Raw genomic sequence first — 13,784 nt, 5'->3', positions numbered from 1 at the left:
TCATAGAAACAAATAGTTAACACACACGCACGCGCTGCATCATTTCTGTATTTAAGATACCTCTGTTTGAGATACATACCTTTGGAAATGACGAGAGCTATCGCTGACGTCATAGCACACGATTCCCGATCAGGCCGCATGTTTTGATGTATTTTGACGCATGTGCGTGCAACGCTGTGGGAGGAGATACGCTGCAAACTTTTGTTTACAGTCTTTTTGCGCCACAGCCACACTGAATGAAAGCCCGTGCAGTCAGCCTGCAATACATATTAGTACTTCCTTTGGTGAAGCTTTTGTTATCAGAGAAGTGTTGATTTAACTGCATGATTAGGCAACGAGACAACAGTGGGTGGTGCTGTTGTGTTACGGTGTATTGCAAGATGTTTTTTGTCACCTGACCTCATCTCTTATGACCACGTGTGACTTACAGGGAAAGACATTTCCCTCGTATTTTTATATGTTGTATTTTATATTTTCAAGCCTCTGTTGTACAGCCAAATGTTGATCATTTGTAGCCCCGGTAAGTTGCATGTTGCTGTTCCAGTGATCAAATCACATATAAGAATGACAGTGCCCATGAGGAAGACCCAAACTATCCTTTATTAACACAGGCGTGACAAATTATCCATTTGTCACTTAGTTTAGGATGAACATTGGTGCAAGCTTTAATGGGAACAAAAAAGAGAACTAACTGATACAGATGCACACACAACTGTACTATTAGGCTACCATTACAAAAATGGAAATGTTCATAATCCTGTATCTCGTTCATTCTTTTTAGTTTGAGGATTCAGAACGTAACACCAGCTTAAGTTTGATTGGTCGTTTTGGCATCAGCAGGCCCTGGATGTCCATCTCAAAGGGGATCTGACAGGAAATTACATGTGAAGAGAAAAGAGTTGTGAACAAAGTCAACAATGTATGAAACATACAAACAGCTGGCAGTATCACAAAGGGTAAAAAAGGCTTCAAGGCCTTTGCAACACCCTGATTGGCTATCTTTGGCATTATATAAGCCTCAATATCTCAATAAAACTAGCAACAAATACAATTTGGACAGCAATACACATACGCCATAAAAGATGATTATTCATTCACCAAAAGCAACAACAATCAGTGTGGTCTCACCTCAGTCTCCTTACACACAGAGAAGCTGAACCTCTGCAGGATCTCCACCATTGCTAGTTTCATCATCACCAGAGCAAATCGCATCCCGATGCAGTTCCTTGGTCCTGCCCCAAAAGGCATGTACGTGTAGGGATCAATAGTCTCCTTGTTTTCCTTGCTGAACCTGAGGATGCACGCACACGTACACACACACATACACACACACAGTAACAATAACAGAAATGAAGAAATTGCCTGCAGCGTTCAGGTCCTTACTGCTGCACTTTTGGTAAACCTAATCATATGAATCCTTTCTATACCTCTCAGGTTTGAACTCCTCGGGCTCGGGCCACAGACTAGCATCCCGGTGCAGCGGCCATGTTGGTACCATGACAACCATATCTTTTGGAATCACAAGACCATTTATCTCCACAGTCGCCTTGGCCACACGCTCCAGACGTGGGGCAATGGGGTACAATCGGAGAGACTCGTTGATGACGCTGTCTAGATACTCCATCTGCATGAGAGCCTGGTACTCAACGGGACCCTAACACAGAGACACTCTGTTAAATTGGGCAAAGTTAGGAGTTACCAGAATCCCAGAGGGAATACATTGATGGTTGATGGAGGTACTGAGGTTAAAAAAACACTGTTACCGTCCTTTATAGGTTTAGATCAGAAGACTGATGTCTCATCATGTCTGTCTGGAGGTATGAGGCTACAGCCAGCAACCAGTTAGCTTAGCATAAACGCTTGACCAGAAAGAAAAAAAAATGTGCCTACCAGGACCTCTAATGCTCAATAAAATGTACCGGTACACATATTTTTTACCTTGTTTGTTTAATCAACAGTAAGAAACGTTAAGTTGTGATTTTACAGGGGCTTGCGGTTTTCCCGTTTCTAAGCTAACCGGCTGCCGGCTGTAGCCTTACATTTTCTGTAAATATATGAGAGTGGTATGAACCCTCTCTGCAAGAAATGTCAAAATATTAATGATAAATAATATGACTAAGTGTAATGTGAAAGGGGCCAGTCGTTATAACACACCCAGAGAATTATCACATAATCCTTAAGAATTATGCTTCTCTGGAGATACAAATAAACATCGCTGCGATTCTAGGCTGAGAGTCACGCAAACGTATCCAACTACACGTTCACTCCTTTGCAGCACAAGGAAGCGTAATGTCAGCGTCACACAACTAATCGCTAATGACCCGGATACTTCTCTCAAGAATTTGTGGAAGTCAAACCACAGCTAAAAGAAAAGTGATTAAACACAACCCCCGATGATAATTAATGTTGCTCTGTGCCTGCTGGATTTGAAAATAAGCACTTAATATAGTGATTTTATATCAAATCTATAACCTCAACTCAAGAAATAATGAAAGCAGCTTTAAATGGATTATTTTGAGGCCTTCCTGCAACCTCAAATGTTGTCCTCTTCCCACTCCCAACGCACCTTGTCCGGGAAGGTGGAGTCGACCTCCTCCTGCAGCCGTTTCATGACATGAGGGTTCGTCGCCAGATTGTAGGCCAAGAAGGTGAGAGAGCTGCTGGTTGTTTCGTAGCCAGCAAAGAGGAAAATCATTGCTTGAGAAAGGATCTCATGATCGCTTAAACCTGGGGAGATAGCAAGGATAGATTTAGAATAGCTTTTAGTTGTGCTTTTATGTGTGTGTAGATACCGTACATTGCTGTGTGTGTGTGTGTGTGTGTGTCACCTTTATTTGGTTCACTGAGGTCATTGTTTTTCTGGGAGTCAATCATCAACTGAAGGAAATCCACTCGACTCTAAAAGTAGTATGAGAATAACTGTGATTGTAGTTTTGCATCTGCTGATGCAAAGAGATGTGGATGCACAGGCACAGACAGTCATACCTTTTGCTGGCTGTACTCTCGGTTAGACTTGATCTTCTTCAGCGCAGCGTAAAAGAAGTCTGTGACAGACGAAGGGAAAAAGGAAAACTCCATCTTCTCAAGAATTGGACCCATAAAGGGAAAGAAAGCTGGAATCAAGCAGAAAGCAACACACTTATCAAGGACACAGGGCAGACCGTGACTGTAAACATTCACAACACAGATATTTTTGGATTACCAGCTAGATGGACAACATTATAAATAGCTGCATTTCATAAAATGATTCCTGTACCAACAATGAGGAAGAGAGGGCTAAAAATGTCAAACTTCAGCATCTTCTTGATGTTAGTGACAAAAGGGTCCGAGGGGTTGTTGAGCGAGTCTATGTCGACACTGAAGGCTGTGCTGGCTACTACATCCATACTGTAGGGTCCAAAGAACCTAAAGGGAAAACAAGAAGAGTTAACTTCATACATTCTCTGGAATAAGTTTAAATGATTGGTGTTATGTGTCCTTACTCTTTCAGCTCTAAGGGTTCATCTTTGTCTGCCTTCTTTTTCATGCTGCTGGTCAGGTTAGCAGAGTGGTGCTTCATTATGCTAAACATCTGAGACACAGATAGACAGAAAAAAAGGCTTACTGAAATACTGGTAAATAAAACAGTGCAATACACTGGCACGGCGTTGCTGCTGTTTCTCTTTGTGTTGTGTGATATATATATATTTATATATTTGGATTGGATATATAAGGTTTGGGCTCTAAATAAGCTTGGAAGCCGTTTTGCTTTGTGCCCTCTGCAGTCTACTCACTGGTTAGATTGAAGAGGTTTAAACTTCGATTTATCAGTCCATAGTATGATACTCTGTCATACAATTCAAATAGAACTAACTTTTTATTTCTATCGTTGAGGTTTTAATAATGTATTTGCTTAAGCAACACGCCTGTTAATATTCCAGCTTGTTATAGGCTGCATTATTGTGCACTTGACACTGAAGCAGGAACCTGTTCCTATTTAAATCTGCAGACAATTTGATGCTAAACTTCCAATTTATTTGACTGATGATTTCTTCATTTCATAACTTCTGTTGCTCAGAGAGATCTTTGTCACTTTCCGCCCTTTCACTTGTCATTGTGGTTGAACCGTTGTACAGAGTTTTGTCCTCCATGTACAAAACATGACTTTTTTGCAAACCCTTCGTACACAATTGGTAAAGAAGACTTTCTACAAACTAGAAGCATGAAAGACAATAAAAAAAAACTCTCAGCAATCTGACTGACTGCATTTTTTCTAAGCATGTACTCTTTGTTATTGTTGTCAAATTAAAAACAAGTTGTGCCTTTGATTGTACATTTTGTGTATTAATCTTAATAAACATTTGATCACAAAAAGAAAAAAAATGATGTTCAACATGCAATAAAAGGCAGAGGAGGTACAGAGCAGGAGGGGGCTGTACCTCCTTCAGTCTTCCTGAGGTGAAGGTGGGCGAGAGGACACTGCGGATCCTCCTCCACTGGTCATCCTCAGCGATGGACACAGCGTCATACAGTTGCCCGTTCAGGCGGAAGTTCTTTAACAGAGAATCACATACTGATGAGGAGAGTTCAAGCAACCACGAGTGTCTGAATGTGTTATAAAGTTATTTTGTTTACTCTGCGGTTGGTGAAGAGAGAGTAACACTCCTTTATCAGCACAGCTTTTATCATAGCAGGATCTGTGATGCACAGCACGGGCTGACGGCCATCAAAAATGCTAAATAAGATAAGAATTGAACAGAATATGAATAGAAAAATAATGAAACACCAGATGAGCTTGTTATGCAGACATATCAATAGACCTTGTAAAACAGGTACCACTATATACAGAGAGACTTTATATGCAGAAACACACTACAGCATGCAGACTTACCCCCATACTTTTCCATATTTCTTGAAGCAATCTGTGTCAAAGTTCATGAATCCCTGTGTACAAGAAAAATAATATACAGATCATGAAATATTTGTAGCATGAACATTTTCTAATTAAATATGTTGATATGTAGGACTGGAGTCGCTACGATGCATATTAATGGTCAAATGTTAACTAAATTATCCCAACATCTTCACTTCAAAGCTGTTATCCTTCTATTAAATAAATAAATAAATATCATTGAACACAGACAGATCACAGAATAGAAAAAGGGAAAATGTGAAGATTCATTGTCAAAATGTAATAACAAAATTGTGATACTTTGTCTTTGATACATAAAGGAATTGGATTCTGAAAAGGCTATTACCGTAGTTCTACCTTTCCTAAGCTTAAACCTGTGAAATTCATTCCATGGGAATTAGTTTCTTCTAAATATTTTGTTGTATTTTCTTATTAAAGCGAGGTCAGTGGAGTAAACAGGACATTGTTTCTGAAAAGCGGCTTTTCAAGAAACTGTTGAAACAATGCTGTAAACTTTTGTGAGTGCGACACATTAACATATCTGTTAAGAGATCCAAACTCTACAAAACAACTCCGATGATATGTGTACACTGTTAAAACTTCAAGGCAGATTTCTTAACATGGTCATAAATAACTACAGGGTCATTCCATTCTCACAATACGAGTTTCAAAATGGGAAAGACAGGTCTTGCTCAACATAATGCCTCGCCTTTTTCCCACGTTGTTAGCTTGAATTACTCACCTTGCTAAGCCTGTAGATCTATTATGTACTACTTCTGAAAAAATATGTTTACCAACCTTTCTATATGCCAGCATGGTGCCAAAGAAAGGGACTGGTTGGGGACCAGGGATGCCCATTTTCTTAAATGTTCCAAATGTCCAGCAGGAATACCTGTAAAACAAAACAAACAAAAACAGAAAGAAGAGAAGAGATTTTTATCACACAGACAAATAAACACGATACAAATACCTGTTACAAGTATTCTTAAACACTTACACAAAGATCAATGTGATGAGAGCCACCAGAAGGGTCCAGGTCTCAGCGGAGAAAAAGAGGGAGAAGCCCATCTCTGCAGGTTTTCTCTTCTTTCAATGGTCGCACAAGCTCCACTAACACCTCAAATCACTGACCATCCCTTTTTATCTGCAGCACTTCCCTTGCGTGAGAGTAAGGGAAGTGTGTGAGAGTTGAACCAATAGGAAGTCGGCAGTATCATGTGAATCACTGACAGAAAGAGACCAAGCAGCATTCATAATTGTCTGTGACTCTGCAATTTTGGGACCTAAATTATTATATAGCTTGTGTTAAGAAAGATAGGACTCACGCAAAGTTCATGATAGCAGCTTAAAGTAATATGTAATATATATTTACTTCTAGATATTATTCTTGTATATCTCGTGCTACTTGTGATTCGAATGTTTCAGGAAAACAAGAAGTCACATACACAAGTCATTTTAATTTCTTCTTGGCTCCCCCTATATTTTCTGGTATAAGTGAACAAAATAAAACACCACCCAGTAAACACACTTTTTCCTAAATTAATGTAGATACATGTACTCAGGTGTGTTATTGTCATATTTTTTATTTAAACATATCTATTCACAATGTGTGCTCACACAAAGACATGTCCAGGCACGTACAGGCACATGTAGACGTCAGAAACTCAAGCAGTATGTGTTGTTGCCGCTGCACAAGAGTGGAAGTGGCTCAAGTTCTTTGCCACACAGTGAAAAGAAGCCACACCTCCTGGACATTCAGTCAGAGCTCAGTGCAAAACTGAGGTCACTCCAACTTGGCCGAGCAAGAGAGAGCAATGAACTATCTTCCTTTCTTCTCAGTTGAAACATGGATTCTACTGATCACATTTATCTGCCTTTTTGTCATGTAAGGTTGATTTAAAAAAACTATAATAATAATTTGTACTTAAGGTGATATTACTGCACCAAATCACCCAAGTTTAGGCTTGAATGTGAAGTGTTTGACTGACACTATGTTACTTTAAAAACATGATTTACTGCTTTGCTGTTCTTCACAGATATGGCAACTGGACTCATGGAATATTTGAGAAGTTGGGGATCCCAGGTCCCAAGCCGTACATTTACTTGGGCACAATTGGCAGGAACCACCCAGTATGTAAATCTTTATAAATCCTTTTTTTACATTTAAATGAGTGAATGATTAGTGATGATGAATATGTATTCTCTGTTACAAGGTTTACTACGAGGATGACAACCTAAGTGCTAAGAAGTATGGGAGAGTATGGGGGTGAGTCTATAAAGCTTTTAACAGTGTAGAGCTTACTTATTATTTCATATGTATTTATTTACTTCGAACATGTGACAAATACGTTAAAAAAAAAGAATATGAAATAAAATGAACCGTATCGCAAAATGTCAATAAACAAATTGTCAATAACAAGAAGCATCAGTGAAAAAAAAACAAGCTAGGCCAATGATAGATTATTAAACTGTTAAAAAGCAAAATATAACCAAACCGTTGAATCTACATTGTTGCACAAAGGAAATATTGATATTGAACAGTTTCATTAATGTTGCACGAGTGAATTGTCTGTTTCTACTGAAGCAGTGTTGATCGTTAAGTGAGACAGCAGAAGGAAGGAAGGAGCTCCGGTTTGTCTCCTACATACCACGAGTGAAGCAGCCTCTCTTTATAAAGCCTGCATGCAATTGACTAACAGATTTCATGGGATCATGTTTTAGTTGCGCTTTTTGTAGTCCTTCGTTGTAGTTTCGCCATGACAGACCTACGTCAGTGACATTCGCCGTCGCATCATAATTACGTAGCTTAGTGAAAGTGTAGTCGGATTCTTCAAACACCACGTTGTCTTTTCCTAACTCCTCATGAATTCTCCTTCACATCTTTCCTTGACCCCCTCTTTTCCATAGAGGTCAAGGAAAAGTGGTTAGGAATAGACATTAGGAGGTCATTTTTGGGACTTTTCGACCGCGGCCTAGATATAAGAACTGAGCCACGAGCTACCAATTATCGTTTTTTTGACAGCTTTTGACTGTTGAACCTCCCACTTGGTTGCTTACGTAAGCACTGTTATTAATGGCAGCAAATACTATCTCCTGCTGCAATGACAAGAGTTTTACACTGAATTCCAATATGTAAATGTGTGTTTGTGTACTTGTCCAGACTGTATGAGTTCAGGAGGCCCATGCTGGTTGTGATGGACCCTGACATGCTGAAAACCATCCTGGTGAAGGAGTGCTTCACTTACTTTACCAACCGGAGGGTGAGAAGAACTCACAGGATTAACAATGAATAGTAAAAAAGACTTGTACAAAGTAGTACAAGTTGTGAGAATGTGTTTTTAAAATGGGAAGTCAAGTATTGGCAGGTCCTCGGTTAGGTCCTTCGGTTCTGAAATAAATGGAGTCTGGCAGTAAATAATAAATGTCACTCTTGGATTTGCGTGCCAACAGTCCAGCAGAGTGCCATCCCGAGAGCCTCCCCTAGCTCAGCTAAAACATACTGTAAACCAATAATAATGCGGTATTTCAATTTAATATGAATAGTATTATTCTCTCAATACTGTCCGACTCCCGTACCCGGTCTGTGGCCTTCAGTGCCAATAACTGCCAATTCATTCCTATTGAAAATGTAAATCTTTAAAAATCTTCATAACTAGCATTACAGCCTCCGTCAACCAATCCATGTCTGTCCAAAATTTCATCACTTAATCATCTTATCCTATTAGACATTTGTGTGAAATTGTCAGAAATAGAAAATTAATTCTCGAGTTAAAAACATTTATTATTATTTTAAAAAAAGAAATGTCCACCAAAATTTGATCAGGGACTACAGATGAAAAATGACCTCTTGGCTAATGCTTGGCTTGGTGATGTTTTATTAATGTGCACTGTCCCTACCAAATAAGCCAATAAATAAATCAGTTCAAACTCCAGTTCAGGTGGACGTTTGTGCCAAAATTCCTTCCAGGCATTTCTCAGGTATTGCATTCAGGACAATACCGGGAATCGGGAAATGGACGTCTGGACGGTAGGACAACCCGCAAACATAATGCTGCCGGTGGGGAGGATAAAAAGGGTTGATTTCCCAAAGCAGCAAGAAATAAAGGAACATCACTTAGTGCAATAGTGTGGCTCATTTAAGCATTTTGAACAGTCGTTGCACAACAATTAAGCACTATGGCATAGAGGAATGAACGATATATGAGGCTGTGGCTACACAGATAATACTGAGTTTTTTCAAGGGTACTACTATGAACAGCTTTTCCACAAATAAGTACAATTTTAAACCCACAAAAACATGTGTACTGACCACTTTGCCCCTTTAGAATTTACGTCTGAATGGGGAACTATATGACTCAGTGTCTATAGCCGAGGATGCTCAATGGAGACGGATTCGTAACATCCTCACACCCTCCTTCACCTCTGGCCGTATAAAAGAGGTAAAAGTTGACAATTTTCTTATATATTTGGGTAAATTCTTGGTTAAATCTTCACCTTTTATGTACTTCTGCAAATTTTGCATTTCCTTTGTCTAAGATGTTTAGCATCATGAAACATCATTCCAGCAAACTGACAGCCAGCCTGCAGTCCAAGGCGCACAATAATGAAGTTATTACTGTAAAAGAGTGAGTAATACCATATGAATGGTTAATAACTGATCGTTGTTTTTTTTGCAACCTGCAGCTTTTTAATGACAGAACACTACCCAACATGGCCACATGAAAACCATGTGTAAATTACTTTCAGAGGTATTGGGAGGCGGATTTCGTTACCTTTGGATGGAGCCAGGCTAGCTGTATCCCTTTGTTTTCAGTCTTTGTGCTAAGCTAAGCTAACTGTAGCTTCATATTTACAATACAGACATAAATGAGTGGTATCAATCTTCTCTGCCAGAAAGCAAATATGTTGGTTTCCAAAAATGTTGAACTATTCCGTTAACAAATTAAAACACAAAGAAGCATTTGTCATCTAATTTGAAATATTTGACTGAAGATCTATCGTGCCAACTGTCGTTTCAAAACTTCCCTATCCGAAGCGAAGTTAGATCACAGTTGACAAAACCAAGAAGTTCATTATTTTAATGCCTTTCATCATATTTTTGTATATTCCAGTGTGTGTTGTTATTTCAGCTTTCTATTAGTGGCAGACTAGCAGTAAGATTAGACAAACCTTCATTGCCCTATAATATGAAACGTGTAGAGTCTGGAAATGGATGTTAAGATTAAAAGTTCTGTTTTAAAGTAATAACGTGTGATTAAAGGTCGACTATTCTGAGCCAGACCCTGATCATCTAGACCCCACTATCGAGGCAAATATGCTCTAAATCTGATATAGTATAAACAATACTATTTGAAGCACTAGACAGCGTGTAGTATCTTCATTAACAAAAGTACATAATCCTTTGTGCGCTACCATTTCCTCTCCTTTGATTAAGAAATTATTTTTGTAAACATGACGTCACTGCATTGTCTGTAACTACGCAAACATGATAGAATCTGGTTTAAACTGATCGATGGTTCATGTAATGTTTGTTTTCCAGCTTCTTTGGAGCTTACAGTATGGATGTGATGACGAGCTGTGCATTCAGTGTGGATGTGGACTCAATCAACAACCCCTCAAGTCCCCTCATCATCCATGCTTCCAAGTTGTTCAGAGTCTCCATACCTGTCATCATTCTCCAAGGTACATCACTGCTTTTCCATGACTTTTCTTTATATTGATGTAAAACAGCTTTGTTTAGTGACTAAAATCGCAATCGTTAACGCCTGCTTTCTTCTCAGGGTTTTTCCCTGTACTTCTTCCTCTCTTGGAGCTGCTGGGTGTGTCCTTGTTCTCCAAGACCTCTACTGCTTTCTTTAAAATGCTTCTGGAGAAGATCAGAGCCGAGCGCAATGGGAGCTCAGACCAGGTCTGCATAACATACAAGGGTGACTAAGGGTGGGCAATATGGATCAAATCTTCTATTGCAGTATGTCTAATCTCATGCCACGATAGAGTTCTGTTGAATATCACAATAATTTAACTTTTTCCAGAAGTTCAGTAACAGATGACAAAACAGTCTCACCTCAAGATCCATATTATAGAGGTTCTGGAGCTTTTAACCATAATAAATAACATAAGAATAACAAGATGGGCATGATTTCGGTTTACTATTCCAGTGTAACAAACACAAAAATCCTGTGAATCCAAATATTCCCAAAAGTCCAATGCTCATACATTTGCAACATGGAGCCAAATCTCTGTCATCTCACAGTGCACAGTATGTTGTCACACTGCACATCCGTACTCACAAATACACATGATGACAACATGCATACTAATTATCTGACCCTTTTTCAGAATTGGGGAGATATCCTTCAACATATGATCAACTCTCAGACTGCTAATGCACCCAGTAAAGAAAAGCAGAATAAGGGTAATTACTCAGTGGCGTCACACACGTACAGAAGCACAAATGTACACTCACATGTGTTCACACCAAAGGTTTTGACCCTTCCTTTCATCTCCCTCCCTGGTCATACATCTCGCCTGTCCTGACAGGTCTTACTGACCATGAGATCTTAACCCAAGCCACAATGATTGTGTTTGCTGGTTACGAGACGAGTGCCACCACTCTCGTTTTCTTGGCCTATAATTTGGCAAGAAATCCGGAAGTCATGAAACGCCTGCAAGAGGAGATAGACTCTACTTTCCCTAATAAGGTAAACCAGAAGTTTGTGGTACGGAAGTCATTCTCTGCATTTCATTTCATTGATGAAACTGCAGTATTTAAAATCTGATCTGTGTTTAATCAAACCGTGATTTGTAACTCTATAGGGTGCAGTCCAATATGAAGATCTGATGCAGATGGAGTACCTAGACAGTGTTGTCAATGAGAGTCTGAGGTAATGAGCAGTTTATTGTGCTAGTTGGTGCTAACATGCTAACAATGAAGACATGCACATACTAATGTTTAGCAGGCAATGTTCACCACATATTTTAGCGTGTTAGCATGCTAATTATAGATTTGCTAATTAGCACTAACGTTTAGCCATGAGTTTAGCAGATGTTTGATCAAAAACCAAAGTACTGAACAAAACAAAAAATTTGACCTGATAATAGCTTTAAAAGAAAAGTCATGGGATCACCAAAATGATTAGAATTCATCCTCAGGGCGACATACATGTCTTCACCAAATTCCATGACAATCCATCTAATATTTGTCAAGGTATTGTAGTCTGGACCAGAACATTGCCATGCCTAGAATCATGCCAGTCAGAGTTGCAAAAAACAACAACAAGGGCTCAAGACTTACCCAGTCATTGAAACTATTGCAACATTCACAAATACTAGGGCAACGAAAATAGTGTTTCAAGAATACACAATTGGGTACAAGTTGAAGTATTGAATATTTACTCTGATAAAGACATGCAGTATTGTTTTGTCGATAGGCTCTACCCTCCAGCTGGACGTATCGACCGAGTTGCAAAAGAAACGGTCAAGATCAGTGGAATCACAATCCCAAAGGACATGATGGTTATGATTCCAGTCTACGCTCTTCACCGCGACCCTGAGCTGTGGCCAGAGCCAGAGGAGTTCAAACCTGACAGGTTACTACCACAGCGTATATGTGTGCTCTGTCAATGTGTGGATATGTGTGTACTGTAAAACTAAATAAATTAAATGACATCTTATTTTCGTTGTTGCTGCATTGGTGTTTTTCAGGTTTAGTAAGCAGAACAAGCAGAGCATCAACCCGTACACTTACCTGCCATTTGGGTACGGGCCAAGGAACTGTTTGGGGATGCGATTTGCTCTGGTGTTGGTTAAACTGGCCTTGGTGGAAGTTTTGCAGAACTACAGCTTCTCCGTCTGCGGAGAGACAGAGGTGATTATATTTAAATACCCCCTTAGGTAGACATCGTCTCCATGGTTATTTTTACATAAGACACTTGACAAGCTAGATTTGTCATAAGAGAGATCACAAGTTTTGATTTAGTGAATCTGTCCATTCCACAGATCCCTTTGACGATGGATCCTAAAAGCCTTGTTGGACCCCTAAATCCAATCAAACTAAAGGTGGGGACACGTTCAATCCCCTCAGGAAATGAGGACAAGTCCAACTAGGATGTAATCTGTAGCAGAAGTTTGTAATCTGACCTGAATCCAAACAGACACAGTGATAGTCAATCATGTTGAGTTTTGAACAAGAACACGACGGGGATTTATATGTGCATCGGACGGTTTTGAATATCTAAACACTAATGAATAACGTTTTGGGTAATGATGCAAATATGTTGCCTTCCAAATTTGTTGAAGATTATAAGAAACGATGATGAGATTAGATGAAAAAGATTTTTATAAACTGTCAAAATTGCGGGAAATTGCAGATGTCAAGACGACACGAGGACATGAATGAATGAATATGTTTTGTGTTATATCTAAATTATCAAAGTGATTGTATCATAGTTATGTGGAGCATAATCAGTAAACTGTGACATTTTTTAATAAATACCATAAAGGACACCCCATGAGTACATGGAAACAAGTAGAGACCAGCCAACCAACCCCGAGGCTAGTCGAGCTGTTGAGTGATCCTGCTCATTACTGAGCCACTTGACACAGAGAGGGTAACAACACCAGTTAGAGTAACAGAACAGAGTCCAGAGCACACCTATGTATATGCTTAATGACCAGAAAGACCCTCAGCTCCCTTAAATCAAGATTGAAGACTTTTCTGTTTGCTGCTGCCTTTAATTGAACCAGATTCAAGGATATTAATCAATTTCTGCATTTTACTATTACTGTATTTTATGTCTTACACTGCTTTTTAGTGTTTTAATGACCGTTTTTAATGTTTCAATGTTCTTAATTGTTTTTCAATCTCCTTTTCTTTTGCCTTATGTTTTGATGT

At 39.2% G+C, this 13,784-nt stretch overlaps 2 protein-coding genes across 3 annotated transcripts; one reads left to right on the top strand and one right to left on the bottom strand.

Moving 5' to 3' along the window:
• Positions 1-581: 581 nt before the first annotated feature.
• On the bottom strand, positions 582-5,970 carry LOC142949724 (cytochrome P450 3A40-like). Of its 2 annotated transcripts, none has more exons than XM_076091537.1 (13): positions 5,889-5,970; positions 5,690-5,783; positions 4,871-4,923; positions 4,615-4,714; positions 4,419-4,532; positions 3,483-3,571; positions 3,257-3,441; positions 2,986-3,113; positions 2,829-2,898; positions 2,567-2,727; positions 1,428-1,654; positions 1,129-1,291; positions 582-867 (listed from the first exon to the last, which is right to left on the bottom strand). In XM_076091537.1, the coding sequence occupies exons 1-13, from the start codon at positions 5,957-5,959 to the stop codon at positions 778-780; spliced, it is 1,545 nt and encodes a 514-aa protein (XP_075947652.1). In that variant the 5' UTR covers positions 5,960-5,970; the 3' UTR covers positions 582-777. The 2 variants fall into 2 exon arrangements, with proteins under 2 accessions (XP_075947652.1, XP_075947651.1); XM_076091536.1 differs by having other exon boundaries at positions 3,257-3,405.
• A 735-nt stretch (positions 5,971-6,705) lies between these two features.
• Positions 6,706-13,227, top strand: LOC142949721 (cytochrome P450 3A30-like). The gene is made up of 14 exons (XM_076091534.1): positions 6,706-6,776; positions 6,928-7,021; positions 7,105-7,157; positions 8,052-8,151; positions 9,217-9,330; positions 9,428-9,516; positions 10,431-10,573; positions 10,672-10,799; positions 11,231-11,306; positions 11,432-11,592; positions 11,708-11,775; positions 12,322-12,480; positions 12,596-12,758; positions 12,890-13,227. The coding sequence occupies exons 1-14, from the start codon at positions 6,706-6,708 to the stop codon at positions 12,995-12,997; spliced, it is 1,527 nt and encodes a 508-aa protein (XP_075947649.1). The 3' UTR covers positions 12,998-13,227.
• The last annotated feature ends 557 nt before the right edge of the window (positions 13,228-13,784 follow it).

The sequence above is a fragment of the Anarhichas minor genome, unplaced genomic scaffold, assembly GCF_050575085.1.
Source record: "Anarhichas minor isolate MPS153535 unplaced genomic scaffold, ASM5057508v1 ptg000014l, whole genome shotgun sequence".
Taxonomy (NCBI): Eukaryota; Metazoa; Chordata; class Actinopteri; order Perciformes; family Anarhichadidae; genus Anarhichas; species Anarhichas minor.
Note: the sequence above shows the minus strand (reverse complement) of the source record. Positions and strands in the feature narration are given on the sequence as shown.